This window comes from Planococcus citri, chromosome 3, assembly GCF_950023065.1.
Source record: "Planococcus citri chromosome 3, ihPlaCitr1.1, whole genome shotgun sequence".
NCBI classification, from domain to species: Eukaryota; Metazoa; Arthropoda; class Insecta; order Hemiptera; family Pseudococcidae; genus Planococcus; species Planococcus citri.
This window is the reverse complement of record NC_088679.1, coordinates 7,505,363-7,528,284: the sequence shown is the minus strand read 5'-3', so window position 1 is coordinate 7,528,284 and position 22,922 is coordinate 7,505,363. Positions and strand designations below refer to the sequence as shown.

Here is a 22,922-nt window from a genome sequence, read left to right as displayed (position 1 = left end):
GTAATTAGTTTGTTGGTAAACGCCGTAGCATAATTACTTTTATGAAAGACCCCCTGGCGTGTGAAATGTGCATAAACGCAGTGCGCCGGAAAAACGCGGTCTACTTCAACAAAACCGGGTTCAGGTAGAACATTGTGACAGCGGATTTGAAAAAAGCTAGTGGATTTGATAAAACGCGGGCGTAATAGCTGAAAAGTGAGACTAAAACGCGTTTTTCTTGTCAATAGTGAATAGGGTAACTACAGAATTGTGGCCGGCCAATAATTCACACAAGGTCATCCACTGAATTTTTGCACCAAAAAAACCGTAAGTACCTACCTAGTTTCCTACACTAATGCATATTTTAATGCCGCGGAAGCGGTTTCTTCTCATTTAGTTTTCTTCCGATGTATTTGCAACATTATATTTTTATGCAGAATACCTACTTAATTATTTGTAACCATGAAACGCGCAGTGATCGGAACATATTATTTCTTTACGATTATTTTATTTTGCGCGAATGCGAACGGGAATAATACTGCTGTAACGTGTGAAAATGATTCATTTTCAGATGCTGTCTGCGACCAGAGCTTCCAAAACGCTGACTCGGCGTTTCTTCCGAAAAAATGGATTTCAGAGTTATTCTTCGAGGCGCAGATGGCGTTCAAAGTGGATGCCGCGGTGAATACCGAGTGTAAAAAGGATTTCGATTTGTTTAACTTACATTTAAAGAATCAGTCTACGTGGGCAGTTAAGAGTGAGTACTTTTTTCATTACTTTCCAGTCAAAAAATTCACTTTTCCATTCAGGAAGTCACACCATATAAATCTCGAATTCGTATTTAGCAAATTGAAGTGTCCCAAAATTCTTTTTTTCTTTTGCAATTAGGTATAACAACTTTTTAACTTCAGAAAATTCGATTTTTTGATTAGATTTTTTACGAACAGATTACATGGTTAAAAAAAGAGATGCATATTTAGAACTTGGCGAAATCATTATTAGGATGAGAGAAAAAAAAACAAAAATTGAAGAAATAATTCGACTCTTTTAAGCTACCGATGTTAAAGAAAGTTGAAATGCTATTGGCTTATGTTATTTCGATTCATAAGCGACATCTTGAGGTTTGTTCTATAAATATCAAAATGGATTTTGAAGGTCAAAAATCCTAAACAAATAAGTAAATTGAAAAAATTTGAGAGCATTTTGCGTAATGCCAAAATGAAGCAAAAATGTAGAAGTATTACTTTTTCAGGCTGTAAAAAAATTTGAAAAAAATGACCTGTCGGATTCGTCTAGTTTACCCTGCTATAGTCTTTCGTCCACTTGAAGAGCTGGTCACTCTAGGGTGGATCTCGAAAAAATGCCGAGAGATTTTGGCCAAATTCGGCGAAAACCTTCATTTTAAGTTGAAAGTCACTCAGAAAAAATTTCAGTTTCAGAGATCAGAGATGCCTCTGGAGTAGAGATATGGGTCCTCAAAGAAGTGCATTTTCGAAAAATTCCGAATTTGTGGTTTCTTTTTGCTCTAGGCTCTATGCAACCTGTTTTGAGAAAAAATGGCACAGTTCCAAAAACTAGTACCTATTCGAGATTCGTTGACCTAGACTTTTACCAAAAAAATTCAAGACCACTTTTTTAAGGTTCTACCGAGCGTATGAAAATTCGAAAATCGCGTTGGTAGGTAGGTACCTATTTTTAAATATTTCGAAAAAAAAGTTCCCAAATATTCTGCATTTATTAAACCAAAATATCGAAAGATTTTCATTTCTGAAACCAACGAAATATTTCCTATCGTAGTGGTGACAAGAGATCAAAAGGCCATCTTGAATCAAAACATATTTTTTTTTTAATTCATCTCTTGTGGGGGGTAAGATTGTCGTTGCGCTTCCCATTGTTCTCATTCAGAAGCGCAAAGGATGTATTTTTTTCAGTCGTTTGCGCTTCTTATAATTTTGTCATGTGTAGCAGGGGCTCCCAAAACAGCATTTGAATATTCATTTTTTGAGAATTATTTTCTGAATGTTTTAGGATTTTTCCGTAGTGGTGCTTTTTTGAAGGAAAAAACGATGAATTTTAGAAAATCTTACCAACATTTTGAAACAATGCTGAAAAACGTAAAAAAAAATCGCCCAAAAATGTGAAAATATGTCATACAATATACAAAATATATTGGAAGCATATTATCTTATGCATTTATGACTAAAACAAGCAAAATATAAATTCATAAAAACAGTTCTGTATTTACTAATTAAAAAAGTGCAACAAACACAACAAGTAGGAATAAAAATAATCCATTAAAAACACGAGAATATGAAAAAGAGCAAATCAACATTCAATTAAAAAATACAAAACTTCAATATGTAAACGTACCTACAACAAATAGAAAATTAGTTAAAAATATGAAAATAAATATGTATAGGTACATACCTATTTTGAAAAAACCAATCAAAATTCGATTAAAAAGTTCTTAATTGTAGGTAACAAAATTTAATTATGTATTTAATTTCAGAAGCCCTATTCAAGTAACCAACTCTTTTTATGAATTCAAGACGAGACATTTGATTTTCTTGGTATTCCGAAGATATGTAGATCCAAAATTTTAACAAGTTTTTTTCAGTCTTTTGATGCTGTTGAAGTAAAGAAATGATTCCACATGAATCTGTACAATATGTGTATACCTTCCAGTAGGTGTCTAAATGTTACTAACAAGTTTGGGAACCTCTGCTACACTGACAAAATTATATTAAAAAGAGCAAACAATTGGAATAAATACATCGTTTACGCTTCGGATGAGAACAATCGGAAGCGCAAATGATGATTTCCCGTTTGCCCCGGGCCGCCCTTCATGATGGAGATGGACCTGGCAAAAGAGGGCCTGTGATGAAAAAAATTGTTTTTAGTGTGCTATGCACACTATTAGTTTTGGTCTGAAAATGAAAAAATTCTTTGGAACGAATGTTCTCTTAGATGGATGGGCCGATTATTTTGAAATTTTCGTATGTAGATGTGGTCTAACGTGAGGCATGGAACGCCATAATTATAATTGCAATTACTCAATTTAGTCCAGTCATTTTAGATGAAATGAGAGGATTTATTCGGACTGCGTTTTTCAACTTATTCTATGCTTTTCAACAATAGTAAAAATTGAGGGGGCCAAGTGCTCTGGAGAGGGCTAGATGAGTGTAGCAAAAAATCTGACGTCATATTCGTGCTCAGCGGTATCGAATCATAAGAAAACGACACCCTGTTCATTATTATTTAGTTATTTTCCCCGAAATTCCCATTTTACCCCAACCCCCCCTAAGACACATTTTTACGCCATTTTGAGGGGTAAATATGAGGGGAGGGGGTTGAAAATTTTTGTGGGGATACCTACTAAGGTTATACATAGCATACTGAAAAATTTTCAAAATTGGTTGAAATGGGGCCGAGAAAAGTGTTATTGAAATTTTAGAAAAAGGGGGTTCCTCAAAAAGGGGAGGGGATGTGGATCTGAAATTTTTCATGCGGAAGTTTCTCAATGGTACCCATCTTTCATGATAATATCAACTCGAACGCTTTCGGGGACCATTTAACCCCTCTTAGGCGCCTACAGCCTTTATGTATTTTTCAGGAAAACCCCCTTTTTTGAATGGTTCTAGCTCCACCCCCCTTGGGGGTAGAAAGACAGTTGATATATCACTAGATCGGAAATTTGACGTAGAACACAAAAATAAAGTTATTTTTGACGTGAAATCAACTCCTCACGAGAAAATCGCAAAAAACGCCGCGGCAGGACACTTTTCATGCTCTAGCACGCGACGCACGCGGGGTAAGGGGTGAGACTTTTAGTATGTTGAATAGGACCCCTTCCACTACAGTATCCCGCAAAAAAACCTTTTGTAGGAATTAGTCCGAATAAAAAATTTAAAATGACTGGACTAATTAGCTTCTTGAGTAATTGCAATTAATTACGAAAATTTGTACCAAAAAAAGAATAAAAAGGGGAAAAGGGCCATATCAAAAGGGAAGCCGACAAAAGCAAAGCGACATCAGTTAAATTTTGAAATTTATGTAACACCACAGGGGTTCTAAAATCTTTTCTATTGTTCAATTTTCGAATTTATTTTCCAAAATTGAACAATGGAAAAGATTTTATCAAAAGTGAAGCTGACCCCTGTGATGTTATATTTATCAAAAGCGAAGCCGACACCCTTTGTAGGGGAAAATTCAATATTTCCAGAGTGGGAAGGAAGGGTAGGGGGGTCCCCATGAACCTGTTATTGTTTTATATGGTCTTTGACATGCTTTTGTGTTCTTGTAAAAAAACCCTCGGAATTATTTTTTAGGCGCCTAAGAGGAATTTAAATGCAATTTTCACTTAAAAACCTATGTTAAATCCCATTTAAACATTCTAGGCCAAGTTGGCATGGGTTAATGACCTCCAAATGGGCTAAAATTTTGTATTCGAGAATTTTATGATATAATTAAAAAATTTAGGGGGTCAGACCGAAAAAATATTTACTTTTGCATTTTAAGGGTCACCCTAATGTCAGGGCTCCACGTGGAGCTAAACTTTGAATTTTCAAAATTGAACAATGAGAAAGTTATCAAAAGCGAAGCCGATATTGGTTTTAAAATGTAACACTGCAGGTGTCCTAAAATATTCTTATCTACAGTGTTATCTTTCCCATTGTTCAATTTCAAACATTTCTCTATTGTTCAATTTTGAGAAAGGTTCTTAGAACACCTGCTGGTGTTTCACAAAGCGCAAGTGACTGGTGGGTTTTGTTTACTGAGGATAGCCACCTGCTTTATATACCTAGACAATGAAAGCAGGTGGCTACCCTTAGTAAACAAAACCCACCAGTCATTTTCCCTTTGGCTGTGCTCCAGAGAAGTTCTATCAAGGTTGCGTTATACTTTCGAGCTTTCCCTATTGTGCTGTGCATTTGATGTTGCATAGTGCTTTCAAGCTTTAGTTTTCGTGTATAGTGCTTTCAATATTACGTAGTGCTTTTTTAATCGTGTTGTGTTTTCGAGCTTTTGAACTTTCAGTTTTTATCAAAATTGTGTTGTGCTTTTTCCAAAATCGCGTTGTGCTTTCTTTTTCAAAATTGCGTGGTGTTTTTTTTAAATTAGGTTGTGCTTTTATTTTCAAAATCGCGTTGTGGTTTTTTCCGAAATTGAGTAGTGCTTTTATTTTGAAATCGCGTTGTGCTTTTTTTCTGGAATCGTGTTGTGCTTTTTTTCAGAAATCGGATTGTCCTTTTTTTTCATAATTGCATTCCGCTTTCTTTTCAAAATTGCGCAGTGCTTTTTCTTTAAAATCGCGTTGTGCTTTTTTTTCTGAAATCATGTTGTGCTTTTTTTCTGAAATCGTGTTGTGCTTTTTTTCTGAAATCGTGTTGTGCTTTTTTTCCAAAATCGTGCATAGTGCTTTTTTTAAACTTCCATTGTGCTTTTTTTTGAAATTGCATTGTGCTGATTTTTCTCAAAATCACGTACTGCTTTTTTTCATAATCAGGTTGTACTTCTTTTCCGAAATCGCGTTTTCCTAAATTGCTATCCTGTTGTGCTTTTTTTTTCATAATCGCGTTTTCCAAAATCACGTTGTGCATTTTCTCAAAATCGCATTGTGCTTTTTTTAAAATTGCGTTGTTTTTATTTTGAAATTGCGTTGTGCTTTTATTACAAAATCTCATTGTGCTTCTTTTTCAAAATCGAGTTGTGCAGTTTTTTCAGAATGGTGTTGTGCTTTTTCCAAAATTGTGTTTTTTTTTCAAAATCAGGTTTTTGTACTTTCAAAATTGCGTTGAGTGTGTTGTGCTTTTTCTCAAAGTCGCGTTTTTTTCGAAATCGTGTTGTGCCTTTTTTCAATAATCACGTTTTCCAAAATCGCGTTTTTTTCCATAATTGAGTTGTGCTTTTTTTTCAAAATCGCGTTGTGCTTATTTCCTCAAAATCGCGTTGTGCTTTTTTAAAAATTGCATTGTGTGTTTATATTTCGAAATCACTTTGTGCTTTTATTACAAATCACGTTGTGCTTCTTTTTCAAAATCCAGTTGCGCGGTTTTTTCAGAATTTTGTTGAGCTTTTTTTCCAAAATGAGTTTTTTTTTCAAAATCACGTTGTTTTACTTTCAAAATTGCGTTGAGCGCTTTGTGCTTTTTCTCAAAATCGCGTTGTGCTTTTTTTTAAAATTGCGTTGTGCTTTTATTTCAAAATTGCGTTGTGCTTCTTTTTCAAAATCGAGTTGCGTGGTTTTTTCAGGCTTTTTTTTAAAAATTGTGTTGTGCTTTTATTTCGAAATCGCGTTGTGCTTCTTTTTCAAAATCGAGTTGTGCGGTTTTTTCAGAATTGTGTTGTACTTTTTTCCAAAATTGAGTTTTTTTTCAAAATCAGGTTTTTGTACTTTCAAAATTGCGTTGAGCGCGTTGTGTTTTTTCTCAAAGTCACGTTTTTTTTTCGAAATCGTGTTGTGCCTTTTTTTCAAAATCGCGTTTTATTTTTGAAATTTGCGTTGTGATTTTTTTCAAAATTGTGTGATTTTTTTCAAAATCGCATTGTGCTTATTATTTTAAAGTCACGTTGTGCTTTTTTTCATAGTTGCGTCTTTTTTTGAAATTTTGTTCTAGTTTTTTTTTTTTGAAACCACGTTGTTACCTAACTAAATAGGCTACACACACTATGCGCTGTCTAGTTTTTTTTTAATTCTCAAAACACAAATTTTCAAAAGCTTTCGCTGGGGGTTGTTTTCTTTTCTTTATCAAAATTGAAAATTGTAAGTATTTCTAAAAAAATATTATTCAATTTTTAAGGTCTTAAAGTGAAAAAATGAACTTGCATAAAAAGTATGGTTTTTATGCCTCTTGAAATACAAATTTTCAGTACCTAGCTTTCGCCCTCACTTGAGCCTGTTTTCTAATCTTTTTCAAAATTTACATTGTTATAGTCAAAGCGTGCATGATTGGAAAGGATGATTCAGATAAGCGTGATTACTTACGGAGGGTTGCATGAGATACTACCTAAGGGGGGAGAATTTAGCCAATGTCAACTAATGCCTTAGATAAGGGTATCCGATCCAGATGTTCAACTACACACTTCACTGTTAGAATAATAATAAAATGAACACCTAGTATTATTATTCCAATGATTAACTTTATTAGATCAATAGACATCGATTCTATTATAATGTGTTTAATTATCCTATCATCGATCCTCATTCCAATACGTGAATCTATGTTCAGTGACATAAGGTTCTTGCAGATCATGTGATTCAAACGACATCAATACCCACACTAGATGGTATTGATGAGCAAATAGGTATTAAGAAATATACCTATCTACAGGTCAGGATCTTTGCAACACCTCAAAGGCCTGAACCAACACCACCTATAGTAAAAGGCCTGGACGCAGAAAAAGTTCTCGAAGGTGGCAACATGGGCACATGGGTGTTTAAGGCATGAACAATGATCTATTTTTTACGCTCTACAACGTCATCTTTCATTTGAAGCTCTAGAACTCATCAATCAAAAGATATAAAAGCTCAAAGCTCAAAAATCACAAATACCGAACTTTTGAATGAATGTTTCTCAAAATTTTGATCGAGCACATGGGTGTTTGAAACATGAAAAATAATCTACGTTTCACGCTCTACAATTTGGTTTTTTTCCGAAAGCTCTAGCATCAATAGATCAAAAGTTGTGTAAGTTCAAAGTTGAGCTTTTTTCTAACTTTTGATCTATTGATGCTAGAGCTTTCGGGAAAAAACCAAATTGTAGAGCGTGAAACGTAGATTATTTTTCATGTTTCAAACACCCATGTGCTCGATCAAAATTTGGAGAAACATTCATTCAAAAGTTCGGTATTTGTGATTTTTGAGCTTTGAGCTTTTATATCTTTTGATTTATGAGTGCTAGAGCTTCAAATGAAAGATGACGTTGTAGAGAGTAAAAAATAGATCATTTTCATGCCTTAAACACCCATGTGCCCATTCAAAATTTTGAAAAATTCGCGAAAAACAAGAAAACGGTGCTTTTCCCATAAGACACCATGTAAGTCTCAGCCTCCTTGCGACGTTGCCCTTTTTGTGCGCCCAGGCCTTATACTATAGGTGGTGTTGCCTGAACACTGCCTCTAAAAAGTCTACGTGATGTCAGAGCTGGAGGCGATCACAGCTCCATTGTCTTATAGGAGATTGCCCAATTTCTTAGTTTTTCTTGAATAATTTTTGAATGGTTGGTTAATGCTACAGATTTGAATTAAAAACCAGCTTGTAGAGGAGAAAGAGTAGGTCATTTTTTCATGTTTCAAACACCTATGTGCTCGATCAAATTTTCGATTTATCAAAGTTCAAAGTTTCGAGGTTGCAATTTTTTTACATTTAAATTGAAATAAATCAAAAATTTGATCGAGCACATAGGTGTTTGAAACATGAAAAAATGACCTACTCTTTCTCCTCTACAAGCTGGTTTTTAATTCAAATCTGTAGCATTAACCAACCATTCAAAAATTATTCAAGAAAAACTCAGAAATCGGGCAGTCGCCTCCAACTGTGACGTCAGAAAACCAGTGCTCTGGCCTTGATCTTTGTCCATGGCCTGTGGATACTAGATAATATTAATTAACTATGATAATATTATATTTAATTAGTGGAGACACCACCATGTAAGTACCTACTTACCTAACACTGCTGACCATCTCTCCACCTCTTCCCCGAGCCTACCCCAATAATAGTGACTCTACGGTGGATGCTTTACATTAATACAGACACACGTATCACACGCCCTACTCGATAATGTCTGGAATCATTTCAAGTAGTCACAAAGCACAATAGGTTGATCGCGATAGGTTATAATTACAATTATGTTAATTAGTCCATCAATAATCAAGTAAATCAACATGACATTACCACACTTGGAGTGGTGTTAAATATAATTTAAGTTAAATATCTCATCGAGAGATTACACATATTCGACATTATTAGAGCATAATGCCACTTGATACCTTATGCTGCAGCCAATAGAGAACAAGTGAGGCTCGTGGCAAAATCCTCACAGCAAGTAGCCACGATCCAGAGATCTTAGTTCACCCCTTTTAGACATGATTGACAGATTTATGTAGGTATAAAATAGGTGTATTGTGTAAGAAGATTTACATAGAAATAGTTCCCACATTATGACGATTCCCATAATCAGGTAATCTTTCCGAGAATAACCACCAAGAGGGTGAAGGCATATTGCACTATATCAACATCCTAAATAAAAAATCAAATTCTACAATTTTAAAAGCCAAAAAGTAAACTCCTTGCATTAAAGGCTACTTTGAAAGTTTTCTACACATTCAAATCTTTAACTTGAACAAAAATACACTTTTTCAGCTCGTTTCTTCAGATTTGTAATTCACCTACCCTAATCGAATTAGAATAAATATCAAAACTCGCGATAAAATTAAATTTTCAGCAGTCTAAGGTTGATTACAATTCTAAATTTATTCTTATTGGAGAAAAATCATCTTCTGGCGGAGACTCCAGATCGGTTCGAAATGGTCAAAATTAATTCAACGATGGATGGTGATGCTTGTCTCGTCATTTTCAAAAATTCATCTCATTTCCTCGTCAATAAATTTCGAGTTCAAGGAATCGATAAAATAAATTTAGGCATAAAGACTGTTTAGAGTCTGAAACTCTTGACAATCAACAATTCAACGAAGGCCACTTCGGCAATTAGTTTTTATACCTACCTATCAAATTATAGGATGTACTTTCTTGTCAAGAGACAGACGAGAGGATTCGAACAATATATCTAATCGTGAGTCATGAATAATGAATAAGAAACATTGAAATTTAATTATAAAAAATGAATAAGCTTTCAACTACAAAAGACATTAAATACTTACATAAGTTACAAATTTATTCACAATTCACTTTTCCCATCATCCTATCTGATATATTTTTAGTGTTCTTGTCATCTTCACTTACCTACAGCATCGTCTAATTTACGTTATCAACTACATGGAATTTTAGTCCATTGCGGAACTTCCAAAACAAGTTTTCAATTTTCTCTGAAAATTTAAGATCACTTGGAAAAATCAAAAATTGAACTTTAGCATCGAGAATCTCTTCGATCGTCTTGGGTGATTATCATCGTAGAAGTGCAGGTGTACCATTTCAGAGGTTACATTTTTCTACCAATTCGTAAATTGAAAAGAATCAGACGAAAAAATCAAATTAAAAAAAAAAAAAAAAAAACGACGTCCACGTCCGGTTTTTTCGTCAAGATGGCAATTTTAAAAACATTGAATTCAAAATATCCATTCAAATCTTTGCGTATGCAACTTATATTGCACAAATGCACTTGGATGTGATTCAAATCACGTACAAATCTGGCGATTGTCGAATATAGCTTTGGGTCGTTTATCTCAATTATTTCTATGATTCAAACCCTGAATTTCTCATAACTAATCACAAATCGTTTACTTTTTGGAATAATTGTTTCACCTTCACAAATGTGTGTTTCAAGACATCACTTTAAAAAATTTTAAAAAATAAGTAGACTTTCAATTTTTGAAATAAACCCGTCAAGTTACCAGGATTGGAAAATTCCGGGACGATTTTGCGATGAAGAAATCGTAATCGAAATTAAGATTGAGCAACTAAAATTTTCATATTCATATTTTTATTTTCCCAGTTAGGTAGGCATTTTGAGGCTGATTTCACTCAGTTTTTTTTTTTTACATCTCGAATTATAAAAGTACCTACCTATAATTTTTAAAATAAATTCATGCACCTACGTAAATAAGCACATGAACATGCCTTGTTGCAAAGTTACTGAAACGTATCGACGTTGCTTGCGCCATTGTCTTGTTGAAAAATAATTAAATAATTAAAAGCTCACATTATTCGACTAAGAAATCTAAATTTATAAATTAAAAAAGAATTTCTTTACGTAATTCCAAAAAAAAAAAAAACCTGTTTAACCCGACATTGAGCCTAAAATTGAAGATCTTATCTCGAGTATTAACGATTGGTATCATTTTTAATAATTCGTGTTTATTGTTAACCTAGTTAGATACAATTAGTTAGGTACCGTGCTTAATTTGCATTAAAAATGAATCGAGAAAGACGCCACGGTTGAGATGCGTTGCGGTGTTTTGCGCTTTGTAGGCTGTTAATGGTGACGTAATGTAGATTTATAATTATTTCATGCATTCACGAATTTATTGCAACTACATACGCGTACTTAGACTAATACGTAGATGAAAGCTCGTGTTTCTATTATATCAATTTATTCTGTAATCTGTATTTTTCTGTGTTACTACTGCTATTAATTTTTTATTTAAATTGTATAGACTCGAAATAAAAAATACGTAGTAGGCTATAGTAAATTGGCCCAAATTAACAAACGTATAGGTAAGTGTAAGTACATACTTCATGGGTTCGTTTTTCAGTGATGGAATCGTCAGAATGGCCATTAGTTGGAATTCTTTCCGGTAAGGTCGATCATATGGGAAATTACGACGAATGTTTGGCAATTTCGTCGTATGGCATCGGTGGACGATATTGCTTAGCCAAAGTAGAGTACCATTATTCGGATACAGCTGCTCGAAGTGAATTAGTACAAGAACCTGATAAAAGAAATTCTGTGTGGAATACAGTAAACATAGTAAGTAAACGTACCTACGTAAAAGATACCTAAAGAAATTTTCGTAAAAAATCATTTATAGGTACTTGAAAATGTCAAAAATTCACTTTTGAACTGGCACTGCTGGAATTTCACAGTCGAGAGGGTGTCCAATGAGTATTGGTTTGCTTAAGTTCATTTTTAGCCTTTCTAGAGCGATTTGAGTTTGATGGAAAAAATTGAGAAATCGCTGGAGGCTACAGAATAGCCCGACACTAGCACCTATGTTATTGGTGTGTGGGAGTTGAATTGAAGGAATCATTTTCATTGGCTCGTAAAGCTCAAAAAAATGTTAAATTTCAAGAAAAAGTTTCAAAATCGTTTCTTAAAACAGCTTTGAATTTTTTGTAAAAAATCTAAAAATAAACTTTAGCACTTGAAATTTTAGTCGCGGAGGTCTTAGGATGCCTGTGTTTTTTCGATCTAGCTTGTTTTTGTTCAAATCAGAGATTGCCAGTACAAAGGACTCCCTTACGTACGAGTATATTGTATAAGTACCTATAGCATTTACAAGAATTATCAGTCACCTATACGTATCTCGTGTAGTATGAAAAAAATCCTGGCCGAGTCAACAGGAAAAGCTTACAATTCGCTTTGTGTTTGCCATCATCATGCACCCCAGCTGATTTGAACATGTCCCTAAATGGCGTATTGCTTCCAATATTCAAAAATAATGGACTCGATTTGACGGTTGATGTGGATCCTGTATTTTGTAGAACACAGAATGATTCCGTTTATTCACCAGGATACTATATCGTCAAGTAAGTTGAGAACAGAATGTTGAGGCGAGAGAGGGAGATTACCGTCATCTGGGGTAATTTCGGACATTCCTGTTTTTCCAACTAATTCTTGCACTAGAGCTCCTACTGTTGGTGTTACGAACTTGCCACAGGTTGCAATCGAAAGAGGAGATCTTAAATAGTATATCTATGTGCTATGATGATCAAATCTATTTTATTTATACGTTCTATGGATCATAATGTTTTGATGTTCATATTTTGAATTTTGATAATTTAGATAATGGAAATAACTTTGTTTGGGAATATATTTTGAAAATAGTTTTGGAATAAATGAAGGAGGTACAGTTGAACGCCCAATATTCTAGTAACTTTTAGCGAAAAAAACATCCCAATTAATTGACTTTTGCGATTTTTACGGCTATTCTTTATAAAAAAGTCATAGTAAGATTTTGTATATTTTTTTCCTTTTTTTCTTCTCAGCTCTTTCAATTTTGAAGATATCGAAAATGTGTAAAAACCATTTTGTAGGAAATTTAATTTCCTACAAAAAAGGTTCTTAGCATATTTTTGGTATCTTCAAAACTGGAGGAGAAATATCAATTTCAACTTTTCAAGAAAAAATGAAAAAATTTTCCTCAAAAAAAAAATGAAGTCAAGAATTCTTTGAATAGCGACAATAGCGTCCATGGGATTGAAGATAGGCAAAAAGTGATGATACCTTTTTGTTGGAAATTAAATTTGCAGTAAGATGGTGGTATCATTTTTTCAATTATTCGAAAAAACAGTAAGGTGGCCGGAATTCCCCCGTTTTGAGGGGTAATTCCGGCCACTATTCAAATCAATGTCAGGAGCAGAGTAATTGAGGTGACTAAAATGTAACAACGTCATTCATTAATAGGTGTTAGAAGCAGGGCTTCAAACCCGAACGTTTTCGGGTACGGGTATCGGGTACGGGTACAGATTTATTTCTCAGAGGATCGGGTATGGGTATCGGGTACGGGTATGAAAATTTTAAACGTTCGGGTACAGGTAGGGGTTTCGGGTATTTTAGGTGAAATACCCAAACTGTACCCGATCTATCGGGTATTTGGGTTCAAAATAGTCTCTATCGGGTACGGGTACAGGTTCGGGTATTCCTCATTTCATTTTTCGGGTACGGGTACGGGTTCGGGTACAGAAATTGTTGGATTTTCGTTCGGGCATTCGGGTATTCGGGTACGGGTACGGGTACGGGTTTGAAGCCCTGGTTAGAAGTATCTTAAGTTTGAAATTTCAGCCCCCCATCCCCAAAATTGCAGGGTCTGTGGAGAAAAAACCCCGAAAAGTGGCCGAAATTACCCCGTGTCACGGTATTTCATAGGGTATCAAATCATAAAAAAATTATTAACGGTAGACCCATATGTTTTCAGGTGGTTATTTCTAATATTTTTCTCATTCGTGATTTGCTGCACATTATGTGATGCTGCGGTTTCTGGTGTAACTGAAGTGAAATATAGCGGTATGGAATTACAAACATATATGTACTTAAATGAGGGAACCTCACAAAGTCGTAGACGCTGATCGAGATGTGATTTTGGGAAACATTTTCAAAAAATAGTATACGATTTATTGGTTCTGACGATTCAATTTTTTTGAGATGAACAACAAAAAATGTTATTCCTTGACATATCTGATATCTACCTAATACTGTCAATCTTCAAAATTGAATGAAAAATGTGAATGTGAGCAAAAATTTCTACAATGAGTTCAAACCTAAATTTTGAAGAATGGAGATAGGTCATTTCACAATGGAGCATTTTGAATCGTCGATCTTTTAGTTTCAAAAAGAGCAAGAAAAATTGAATACACGGTTACTGATAAGGTAGGTAGGTACTATAGGTATGTAAGTTAAGTACAGCGTATGGAAGACAGGCACTTCTTGAGGTTCCCTCGTAAACGGAATTCTATGTATTTGTATATAGGGTGTTCCGAGGTAGAAGTAAGGCATTTCACCCAGTAACTCGGCAACTCATACTGAGTCTATGTAGATATGTTTGCCTAACCTGCAGGTCGCAGGGGCTGCATAAGGCTCAATTGAAAAAAAAATTTTCCCACATCAAAGTTCAATTTTCAACTTTATGAGGCTCAGAAACAACATCAGTTAGAGAGATGCGGTTTGCGGCAAAAAATAGTGCATTCATTGTAGATTTGAATGATATGGTCATGCATTTTGATACGTGAACAGGGAAGCCTACAGTTTGCAAAAAAAGGTGAAAAAACGTGTAAAAAATGTTCACCTTTTATCTTTTTTGTTATTTTTCTCAAAAACTATCCATTACAACCTATGATTATTTTACACGTTTTTGATAGAAGTCGCTATCTTAATTACCTGAAAATGAAAAATGCTGGCATTTACAAGTTTTTGACAGGTATGAACTTGTTCACACTGGTTTGAAGTTTGAACTTGTTTAGACAAGTTTAACATGTTTAAACAATCTAAAATAAATTAAAAAAACGTTTCAATTAATTTTTTATACCTTTTCAAAAAATTTCTTTGGTACATTCGCACCTCGGGAGTAATAAGGTGACATCTCAAAAAAAATTGATTTTGATGTTTTTGCATTTTTGGGGTTTGTATGACCCCCCTCAATCAAAAATTACACTTTGAGTTGGGTACATTATCTAGATCTTGTAAAAAACGCAAATGGCCTAACTCAAAATCTCAACAACATTGCAAGTTGTTTGGAGTTATAAGGTCACATTTCAAAAAACTCCACCTTTTTCGAGCAAATTTCGTACATACAAAGTGATAACAAATAGTTTTTATTGTTTTGAATGTTTGTCAGTTAGAAATAGTCACAAGGAGTGCATTTTTTATTGGTTTGTACCAAATGGAAAAATTTTTTTAAATTGATCACTTTTCAGAAAAATGAATTTGCACATATCATGAAATTTTAGTTTTTTGAGAAAAACTCAAAAACTAAGCACTCTAGAAAAAAACTAACGACATTATGTCGATTGGAAATTTAATTCTCTACAACTTTGTTACCATGAAATTTTTTTTTGGATGCTTCCTTTCTCCTCCACATCAACTTTAAGGTTCTAACTCAAAATGTTTTCCAAACATTGAAATATTTCCTCTTTAAGATTTTATTTTTCAAAGTGTTCTTATGCTAAACGAAGGTAGGATACCAGATCTTTAAAATGAGGTGCTATTCATTCCTCACAATTAATTATAAGTTGATAAAAATAATGAATCAAGTTTTTTAAAAAAAGAAAATCACTCTCCTGTAAAATTTCACTTTTTTGAGATGTGACCTTATTACTCCAGAGGTGCGATTATGTCATTTTTTCTGGACCTTTGTCTAATATGATATATTTAGATTTTTTCTTGGAAATTGAAACTAAAACTACTTAAACCAATACAAAATTCAATGTTGAAATATTGCTATGAAAAACTAATATTAACTATACATATTTATTGTAGGTATTGTCAAAAAATGAGAAAAAATGTGCAAAAACAACCAAACCAAAATTAAGGATAAAAATTAAAATTCAAGAGAAATTCAAAGAAATTGCTTTGAATTCTTTTCTATCTTTTCTTTTCAATTAATATGCTTATATACGTAATGAAAAATGAATTCTGACATACCAATTTTTTTGCAGGTTGTTACTTCATTGCAAAGTGCAAATGCAAATGATGGGCATAAAAATGGGGAAAATGGGTACTTTTCATATTATTGTAGGTACAAAGTATAATTTTGATAACAATGTGCCTAATAGATATCTCTCAAAAAAATATCAATATGCAATTTTTTAACATCATTACTAAATTTAATTCCTTAAAATACTGTTAAAAGCAGGGAATGTAGAGATTTTTATGTCCACTGAATAAATGAAAAAAAAACAAACAAACAAAAAAAACAAAGGATATTTTTATGTAGCTAGTTAGCTACATATATCGGAAAGTAGTAAGTAGGAATAATGGTTCATGAAAAGATCCACAGACAGCTGGATCTACTAACTAAAAGTGAAAAATAGTTTGATCAAATCTGATAGACCAAACGAGTTTAAAAAATCAATTTTAAATATTGTAGGTACTTGTAGTTTAGAGCTTTGGAGGTCACGCAAGCTCCAAAAATCAATTCCGAATTCTGTAATTCGGAGGCAGTTTGCAAAACCGAAAATTGATTCGATTTTTCAGAGTTCGGAGGCCATGCGAATTCTAAAAAATGATTCGAAATTTCACTGGTAAGGCCTTAATTCGGAATTCTAAGCCCAAAATCAGCTGATTTTAGCATGATCGACTCTGATCGAACATTCAGTGCAAAAAAAATCAAAAAGTGGGTTCCCATTAAAATTATCCAAAATACATTACAGAACATATTGCCAGTAGCTTTTTCGTTCTTTGAATGCTGTCTTTTTTTGAATTTTTTCTGAACTGATTTTGATAACTCCTAACTCGCATGAGTACAAAAAACATACCTGCTTGTGTTCAGCATGAGTTGCCTACTTCTCAAAAGAAAGGAAGTTACCTATGAAACAATTTGTAACGTGTACTACTGTACATGTATGTACAGAATCAACCGTCAGTACCTATTTATCACAAATTAGGTACATCTTACAGATGAACAGGAAAGACATTTCTTCGAAGATGTGCTCAGAATTTTTTCCTTGCGTAGAAACTTTAGAAAATTAACGCAATGTACTTCTAAAGATGATACGGCAACACATTTTACGAAAGTCCTGAATATGATGTGTATTCTTTACGGTCATCGCATTTTTTATACTTTCAGTTTCCCTGCATTCGAGTCTACTGTAAAAGAACAAGTAAGTGCATAGATAGAGATATTTAGATAGGCTACGTAGATATTTTAATTTTCATCTATGGGCTGTAATGAAACTTTGATTTAATTTTTTCAGTTTTACAATGGCATTGAACTACTTTTAACACACGGCAACGCCGTTGTGGATCCTTTTTTCTTCTGCAGCGGTTTATTGACGTTTCGTTCAGAGTTTCAACCAATGAAGAAAGGTGGAAAGTATTTCTTGTTTTCTAATATCCTGTTGAGATGGATAAGGTAAGAGAGTCAGATCATATTTGTTTTTTTTTTGTTTTTTTTTTTAGTTATTAGTAGGTACTAGGTACACTAATTCTCTGTTTGTAAAATTGGAATTTTCTGTGAGGCAATGTTCGTAGGTATGTGCTTGATGACAGCTATTTTTATGTCGTTTTATGTTATCTTATGTGCAGAATGGTCCCAGTATTTGCTATTTTGATGTTATACATTATATATATACTTCCATACTCGGGAGACGGTCCACTATGGAATTATAAAGTGATGAGCGAAGTTAACAAATGTATGGAAAGCTGGTGGGCCAGTTTATTTGCCATCAACAACGTTGTCAAAATCAATCAGCAAGTATAATTTGGCATTTTCTACAAATTTCTATGCTAGCTGACTCCCAGATCATATTGTATGGTAATTTTCTATCTATGTTGGTAATGTTTAGTGTTTAATTGCAAGTTGGTACATATCAGTTGATATTCAATTGGCTATAATTGGAGGAATTTTATTGTACATTTTTTCAAGAAATGCAAAACTTGGAATTCTCGCAGTCGCCGTGTTATTTATCACTTCCATTGCTATGACATTTATTTACGCTTATGTGAACCAGTTTCATGGACTTCTGAGATACTATTTAAAGTAGGTATCGTTTCAGTTTCACTTCCAACTTTCAAAATACCTATCTAGTTGCAGGTAACTATTTAACCTGTGGTTGTAATTTTTCAGTACGTTGCAAGATCTAAGAGCTGACAATGAATTCCTTTTGTACAGTGCAACGTTTCCGAGATGTGGACCCTATTTAATGGGATTCATGGCTGCATACGCAGTCCAATTACTGAATGAGAACAAAATCAAATTTACCAACGTAAGTTGAGCAGATAGGTACATTACGTACATACCTCGGTGTTTAAATTGCTCAATCAACTATTTTCATTCATCATTTATAAATATCTAATATTCATGTTTTTTGTTTTGTTTTCATGTCTATCCTCTTCGCCAGAATCAAATACATGTATTTTCATTGCTGGCTTTTTTAATTGTTGAAGCAAGTTCATCTTACGGGTACTCGTATTATGTAATCAATAGACCGTATTATAGATTTGAAAACGCCTTGCATGCAGCTTTAAATCATGTGATTTTCATGGGGTTATATGTGGTGTTGACTTGTTTCTACTTCACATCAGGATTAGGTAAGCAGTAAGCACGCCAAAAATGTAAAAATGAATTAGCATCTGAAATTTTGGCTGGTGCTATATTTTGGGCTCCTCTTTCGATTCCATTTTGCCCAGTTCATTCAACTTCAACATGTTGGATACTTATTTACAGGAATTTTTACTAAAATGCTCGAGTGGAAAATATGGATTCCCTTCGGTCGTCTGACCTATTCGGTTTTCTTGATAAACACAGTGATCCTTTTGTACCATGTTTCGTCTCAAAGACAGCCCTTTAGTTTGCCTAACAGAATGAATTTGGTGAGTAATCGAGATTTTAATTAAATTCACTCGCTTGGAAGATTTTGATTAATGAAAATTTCTGCTTTTTCAAGGTGTGGTGGTTGCTGGGCGATATGATGTGGTGTTACTTGATTGGATTGTTTGTGTATTTATTTTTCGAAGCTCCAATTTTAAATATTAGAGTATTGATTAAAAAACAACTATCAAAGTAAGCGAAATTCGTACTTGAATGTTGGAAAAGCGTTCCGTAATATTAATGTATTTGTATTTTGATACATTTTGCATGTTTCGTAGAATGTCGATGAAGTCTAATCCAGAAAAATACATCGCTGAGATCGATTTAAAGACACCTGCGAATCAATAGCCTGATCAATAATGGATTCTGGCCACAAAAAAGCAATCGAAGTCAAAAATCATCTTCAACTTTCAATTGACTTTCCTAGGATCTCAAAATAACCTTATGAAATATTTATTGGTCCTGTTAACAAAATAGGAACCGAAAAATAATCTACCAACATTGTTTCAATTATGTTACTGTTTTTGACTTCTTTTAAGAATTTTTTTTTTTTTAAAAACCTTTCAGATTCATTTTTAAGTCAAAATGAACTTTTCCAAAAAGTGCATTCAATAAAATCACCCCATCGTCCGATGAACTTTAGAAGCATACTTTATTATAAAATACATAAAATCTCGCAAATTGACACTCTGAAAAAATGAAAATTTTCAATTCCCCAAAAATGAAAGAAAATAATGTTACTTTTCAGTTGAACAACACAAAAATTACGAACAAACGTAACAATTCGAAATTAAAAAGTATCACCTTTATTAGAAGTTAATTTTTGCTGGATTTGTACAAAATAATTTATAATAACTCAATCAATCCACGATACACACAGCATTCGATATTATAAAATACGAATATCAAGAAAATAAACATAACATCAATCACTATCAGATTTAGATCTTTCAGATTTCTTGGATTTCTTCTTTTTATGACTTCTATAACCAGGCGACCTACTGCGCGATTTATGCTTTCTAGATCTTCTTTCGTGACTTCTGCTTCGAGATCTATGCCTATGCGACCTACTAAAGAAAGGTAAATAATCGTTAAATGAATGAAAACCAACTCGACTTGAATCTGGATATATTTGCAGTTACCTTTCACGATGCCTGGATTCTCTTTCTCGTTCTCTATCGTAATCTCTACTTCTTTCTGCTCTATCGTGATCGTATGCTTCTCTTTCTTCGGGTTCTGTTTTTATCTTGACTCCTGGTACAACGTCGATACCCGGCTGTAAATTGAACATAAATTTTAACAATCCAGTTGTGATTTAAATAACGAGATAAATGACTTCGTGGATTATTTACTTTGATGTCGGGGTTTCCATTCACTCCTCCTCGTCCTTGTACATCGCTACCGTTACTAATGGGAACGATATTTCCAGACCAAGGTGGCTGCAAAACGATTAATTTTTTGCTTCGATAAATATCTAACCGTTGAACGAATATTATAGAAAGGTACATTTGAGAGAAAATATGTTTACCTGGCCACCCCAGCTGGTATCTTGAGGATGATCATAAGAATGATAATAAGGATCCATTTCTGGAGCAAAATAGTCTCCGGGCGGAGGTCCGTATTGATTCATTGGAGGGAATCTGCGATAAAAAATAAATCCATTAATTCCTACAAATGTTCCAGGTAATGTAATTCCCAATTTTAGGTAAAGAAGAACTTACGGTGGTGGTATTCCTGGAGGCATATTAGGATATGGAGGTGGAACTACTGGAGGAGGTACCGATAAATCTGGAGTAAAGTTCTTCTTACTGTATTCTCTTCGGTCAGCTGTCATAACCTGTAACCTCGCGATTAGTCACAATATATGTAGTACAAAACGAGCGTGATTTGTACGTTAATAACTACCTGGATGGTATTTTCTTTAGCGAACGAGTCAGGCCTTCGGGGACCTCCGATAATATTTATATTTCCAGTGTTCGGATCAACGCTATTCATACCCATTTGAGGCATAACGAGATTGGGTGGAGGAACGCTAACATTCGGTATAAGACTAATACCAGATTGTTGATTCATTGGAATCAATCCACTGCCAGATTCGTGAACTCTCATTCGCTTTTGTCGTTCACAATACGCTCGCCAAGTTTCTTCGTTGAAGCCATAATTGAAATAATCTGATAAAAAATTCGACATTAGCATGATGCATTTTTTGACAAGTATTTTGCCCAGAAACGAGGCATTCTTACCGGTAATATCAGCTCCTGGTTTACGCCAGGGTTTATCTTCTAGATTATCTAAATTAAATTCGTGAGCTGGTACACCGTTGATGACTCCAACTGTTTCGAAATCGTCTACAGCGAATTTTCCAGTTTGCTGGTAACAAAATACAATAACATCGTTTAAAATCTATGAAATATGCTAATTTTTTTTACCAAAAGGGTCATTTAGTCATTCACCATGGAACAGAGTTCTTATATATCAAAAATGACAAAAATATTGATCTAATTCGAATAAAATACCTCGATGACGATGAAAATTAAATTTAAACAAATACATAGGAAATAATAATAATAATGAAAAAAAGATCAACAAAAATCATCAAAGAAACACTCAATCTATCAGTGTCAATTCAACTAGCTGCGTAACAGAATATTTAAATCACTATTTTGACCTGTCTGGTTCAATTGACACGTATTCATAAATACAAAGCAAAGAAAGCCGATCTACGTTGAAACTCCTTCAAACAAAGTAAAAATTATCGGATGAATAACTCAAAAATAATGGAAATATCAAGATGAATGATGTGTAACAAGCGAAGAAATAATCACTTCTTCAAAATAAAAAAATCAAATAAAAAAACGAAGATGGATACTGAGATGACAGCATTCGGCATTTAAAGCGAAAATACCTGAAATTGCTGTTGCTGACAATAATTAGGCTTGTAACGGTTATAGACCTGCAAAATTAATTTGCAAGTTATACGTGATCATGATTAGACAACCCTACACGTCAAGTAACGACCAATAAGACGCTTTCTTTGCTCCTTCATAAAAGTACGGAGATGCTGAAACTGGGTTTATATTTTATACGGAGAGAATACCAGTTAAAAGAAACACTCACTTTTGTCAACGTGAGTAAATTTCCTCTTTTAATATGTAAATTTGAAGAATTATAATTAGTAGGTGTTGTTCGAATATCACCGATAACCACGTTGATATTATCATCGTCGTCGTCTTCGTCTTCTCCTTCGCTCAATTTACTGTCGTTAGCTTTCTCTACAATTTCACCATTTTCCGTAGCTTCTTCGCCATTCACAGCTGAAAAATTGGTCAAAATATTGAAATGAACGTTACTAGTACTGATGATACGAACACACGCACACGTACCTGTACTTTGGTTCGCATCTTGTGGTTCAGGTTCGAGTGTTTTTTCGGGAGGATTGATTATAGGAGGATTCAAAGGTACCATTAACTCTTCCTCACCGGGAACAACGGCTGCTTCATCGAAACTGCTCACTCCGGGTGCTTTTATAATAGGGGGTTCTAAGTCAACCTAGAAAAACACATTAGTCCATGATTAGTACCAAAAAGTTGATCAGATTTGGTATATAGATTCTTCGATCACGACGTACGGCGCTTTCTTCTTCGGATTCGGGTGGATTTATAAAAGCTTCGTGTTCTTTTTCACTGAATACATCTGGTTCTGGTTTATCAGTCGATTCATCATTTCCTGCAGGCCTTTCTGCGGTTGAATCTTCACCGTATAACCATTGATCATCGTTGTCTTCTTCCATACTGATGTACTGAGAAGTAACACGTTGCAAATTACTTCAATTACGCGAAATAATGATCGGATTTAATTGAAATAATCATTAGAATCGATCACGATTCATCGAACAAAACTTGAAAAAATTTTCAATTTCTTGGTTTCATAAAAATTTTGTTCTACTTATTGGCGTTATAAATAGAGCGTTAAAAAAGTTGAACAATGATGCCATTTATTCAGTTTTTTTTTTTCGAAAATCG

At 34.0% G+C, this 22,922-nt stretch overlaps 2 protein-coding genes across 6 annotated transcripts; one reads left to right on the top strand and one right to left on the bottom strand.

Annotated features, from left to right (window-relative positions):
* The first annotated feature begins 36 nt into the window (after nucleotides 1-36).
* Nucleotides 37-19,835, top strand: LOC135839256 (O-acyltransferase like protein-like). Of its 2 annotated transcripts, XM_065355200.1 has the most exons (14): nucleotides 37-306; nucleotides 551-736; nucleotides 11,410-11,624; nucleotides 12,189-12,403; nucleotides 13,792-13,880; nucleotides 16,989-17,191; nucleotides 17,285-17,442; nucleotides 17,616-17,784; nucleotides 17,876-18,069; nucleotides 18,157-18,295; nucleotides 18,431-18,620; nucleotides 18,757-18,902; nucleotides 18,977-19,092; nucleotides 19,179-19,835. In XM_065355200.1, exons 2-14 carry the CDS (start codon nucleotides 637-639, stop codon nucleotides 19,246-19,248), a joined length of 2,004 nt encoding a protein of 667 aa, XP_065211272.1. In that variant the 5' UTR covers nucleotides 37-306; nucleotides 551-636; the 3' UTR covers nucleotides 19,249-19,835. The 2 variants fall into 2 exon arrangements, with proteins under 2 accessions (XP_065211272.1, XP_065211271.1); XM_065355199.1 differs by lacking the exon at nucleotides 37-306 and having other exon boundaries at nucleotides 337-736.
* On the bottom strand, nucleotides 19,690-22,847 carry Fip1 (Factor interacting with poly(A) polymerase 1). 4 transcript variants are annotated; one of them, XM_065355203.1, is made up of 11 exons: nucleotides 22,529-22,847; nucleotides 22,284-22,449; nucleotides 22,018-22,214; nucleotides 21,806-21,853; nucleotides 21,144-21,270; nucleotides 20,806-21,071; nucleotides 20,622-20,737; nucleotides 20,429-20,540; nucleotides 20,253-20,339; nucleotides 20,043-20,176; nucleotides 19,690-19,967 (listed from the first exon to the last, which is right to left on the bottom strand). In XM_065355203.1, the coding sequence occupies exons 1-11, from the start codon at nucleotides 22,688-22,690 to the stop codon at nucleotides 19,826-19,828; spliced, it is 1,557 nt and encodes a 518-aa protein (XP_065211275.1). In that variant the 5' UTR covers nucleotides 22,691-22,847; the 3' UTR covers nucleotides 19,690-19,825. The 4 variants fall into 4 exon arrangements, with proteins under 4 accessions (XP_065211275.1, XP_065211274.1, XP_065211279.1 ...); XM_065355202.1 differs by having other exon boundaries at nucleotides 19,690-19,970; nucleotides 22,529-22,846; XM_065355207.1 differs by lacking the exon at nucleotides 21,806-21,853 and having other exon boundaries at nucleotides 22,529-22,846.
* Nucleotides 22,848-22,922: the final 75 nt, after the last annotated feature.